A 3,335-nucleotide genomic window follows, 5' to 3' on the forward strand; every position below is an offset into this window, starting at 1 on the left:
TCCACCTGCCTCTGCCTCCCAAGTGCTGGGGCTAAAGGTGTCCGCCACCACTGCCTGGCTAATTTTTGTATATTTTTTTCTCATACAGTATATCCAGAACACAGTTTCTCCTTAACTCCATACCTTCCAGTCCTTGTGTCCCCTGTCCTGTCTTCCCCAGATTTGCTTCTGTTTCTCTTTAGAAAAGAGCAGGAATATCAACTGAATGTGGCATTGCAAGATACAGTATGACTAGGCACAAACCCTTATATCAAGACTGGATGAGGCAACCCAGTAGGAGGAAGAGAGTCCCAAGAACAGGCAAAAGAGACAAAACAGGCAAAACCCCACTTCCACTGTTAGGAGCCTCACAAGAACACCAAGTTACACAACCATAATATAAGTGCAGAGGACCTAGCTCAGACACATACAGGCTGCCTGGTGGTTCAGTGTCTGTGAGCACCTATAAGCCCTGCTTAGTTGGTTCTGTGGGCTATGTTCCCCTGATGTCCTTGACCCCTGTGGCTCCTAGGGTTCTTCATCCCCCTCTCCTGTGAGGTTCCTTGAGCTCCAAGGGGAGGAACCCATCTCTCTCTCCACCTAATGTTTAACTGTGGGTCTCTGTACCTGTTCCCGTCAGTTGCAGGAGGAATCCTCTTTGATGATTGGGCTAGGCCCTGATCTATGGGTACAGCAGAATATCATTAGGAATCATAACATTTTTTACATTTATTTGTTTGGTGTGTATATATGTATGTGGAAATGGTGTACATGGGGGGAGGTCAGAGGACAGCTTAGAGAAGTCAGTTTTCTCCTTTCATGTGAGTTCTGTATGATAGGTGCCTTTACCTGGTATGTAGCTCAGGTTGGCCTTGAACTTGATTTTCTTTGCCTTGACTTCCCAAATTTTGGGGGATTATGACTATGCCACCACATAAAATTATGGTTTCCTTTGAGTACTGCCTCTTCTTTCTTTCTCTTCTTCCTTCCTTTTTTCTTCCTCTCTTTCTTCCTTCCCTTCTTTCTTTCTTTCTTTCTCTCTTTCTTTCTCTCTTTCTTTCTTAGATAGGGTTTCTCTGTGTATCTCTGGCTGTCCTGGAACTTGCTCTGTAGACCAGGCTGGCCTCCACCTCAGAAATACACCTGCCTCTGTTGGGATTAAAGGTGTGAATCACTGTGCCTGGCTTCATAAAATATTTTTATCTCAACATTTAGTTATGAAAATTCCAATTTTATAATAAACACTATTATATCCGGTAGATATATCCGCTTAGATCATGCTGTTGTATATCATTTTATTAGGTGTATTATCGTTTTTTTTAATCTGTTGATATTCTCAATGAGCCACCCATTTTTTGGATGCATTTTTAAGTAAGCTGTTAGACAAAAGGATATAATACTTCAGAGCAAGTATCATTAATTATAATTCAATACTACTTATTTAGGTGAGGTACTTTTTTTTTTAAAGATTTATTTATTATTATATGTAAGTACACTGTAGCTGTCTTCAGATGCACCAGAAGAGGACGTCAGATCTCATTACTGGTGGTTGTGAGCCATCATGTGGTTGCTGGGATTTGAACTCAGGATCTCAGGAAGAGCAGTTAGTGCTCTTACCTGCTGAGCCATCTCTCCAGCCCCGGTGAGGTACTTTTTAAGGTGTGGCAAACACAGAGTGAGCCTTCATAGTTTGTATGTATAGACATACATATGCACGGGTCACGACACACAAACAAACGAAAGTCAGGACAACTTTCAGGAGTTGCTTCTCTCCTATCACTGGCATTCCTAGGATGGAGGTCAGGTTTTATGGCTTATCTTGCAAGCACCTTTACTGAACCATCTCGCCAGCCTAATACTTAGTTTTTTTTAAAGATTTATTTATTTATTATATATAAGTACACAGTAACTGACTTCAGAGTGTCAGATTTCATTACGATGGTTGTGAGCCACCATGTGGTTGCTGGGATTTGAACTCAGAACCTTCAGAAGAGCAGTTGGTGCTCTTAACTGCTGAGCCATCTCTCCAGCCCCCTAATACTTATTTTTAAGGCAGACTTCATATATATATAGGGGGCCAGACTTGTTATCCTAGCACTTGGGGAGACTGAAGCAGGAGGATGGCCTTAAGTTTTAGGCAAGCCCGGACTACAGAATATTGGACCCTTGTCTCAACTAGAAAGGAAAAAAAAAATAAGTAGTGAAATCTACAAAACTTAAGTGTTCAATGAATTTTAAGAATTTCCAGACTGGGTATGGTGACCCATACTTGTAATCTCAGCACTAGGAATGAACATATATATTAATTTAGCCAGCCTAGCTTTCTTAGAGTGATAGTCTTAAAATAAAAGGTTGACGGTACCTGATATATGACAACCAAGGTTGTCCTCTGGGCTTTTACATGCACATACAAACATGCATATACACCCAAATACACAAATAGAGCTCATAGGGTCTTGTTCTTTGAATGGAAACATTAATATGAATATGGTTGAGTTGAGTCCAACTGATGGACAGCCATCTTTCAATAAATTGCTGATTCTGTGACAAGCCTAATGACCAAAGTAAACTTGGAGAGGAAAGGGTTCATTTGGCTTAGGTATCCGTATCATAGCCCCACCACGAAGGCATACCAAGGCAAGAACCTGGAAGCAAGAACTGAAGCAGAAAATACATACAGCAAAGGAGCACCTATCTACAGGTGTCACTGCCCATATTGGCCTTGGTCATCCCTCACTAATTGTTAATCAAGAAAGTATCGCATAGACATGCCCACGGACAAGTGTAATGGATGAAATTTTTCACTTGAGGCTCCCTCTTCCCAGATGACTTTAGTTTGTGTTGACAGACTAATTTGAAAAAGTATAACTTTGGTCATATTTTGCTACAAGTGATTGTTTATACGGTCAGGTTCTGAGTTTTCTGATTTGTAAAATTGGTTCTCTTTGTTTTTACTACCTAGCCTGAAGAAAATTCGTGGCAAAGTCTGGAAACAGAGAATATCTAGCCCTCTGTTCAACACCAAACAATACACAATGGAATTAGAGCGGCTCTATCTGCAGATGTGGGAGCATTATGCAGCTGGCAACAAACCTGACCACATGATTAAGCCTGTTGAAGTCACTGAGTCAGCCTGAATAAAGACTGCGCACAGGAGAATTGCCCCTATACCTGAGCCTCAACCCTCTGGGGGAAAGGGAACTAGATAACATGCTTTGTGCTTATCTGTATAGTACTGTGTTGCAGACGGGTGATCTATAATGATAATAGAATAGCACAGCCAGACTTACTTCCTGCATGATAGGGAGAGACAAGAAATAAGAAACTGCTATTCCACAAGGAATCTCTGTAGAATT

At 41.2% G+C, this 3,335-nt stretch overlaps 1 protein-coding gene across 1 annotated transcript in view; it reads left to right on the plus strand.

The window, feature by feature from the left end:
- Ogt (O-linked N-acetylglucosamine (GlcNAc) transferase) overlaps positions 1-3,256 on the plus strand; it is a 40,669-nt gene extending 37,413 nt beyond the window's left edge. The window contains exon 24 of the mRNA XM_031365852.1: positions 2,942-3,256. Coding sequence (XP_031221712.1) covers positions 2,942-3,116 — 175 coding nt within the window. The 3' untranslated portion in view covers positions 3,117-3,256. The remainder of the gene's footprint in view (positions 1-2,941) is intronic.
- Positions 3,257-3,335: the final 79 nt, after the last annotated feature.

The sequence above is a fragment of the Mastomys coucha genome, chromosome X, assembly GCF_008632895.1.
Source record: "Mastomys coucha isolate ucsf_1 chromosome X, UCSF_Mcou_1, whole genome shotgun sequence".
In the NCBI taxonomy this organism is placed as follows: domain Eukaryota; kingdom Metazoa; phylum Chordata; class Mammalia; order Rodentia; family Muridae; genus Mastomys; species Mastomys coucha.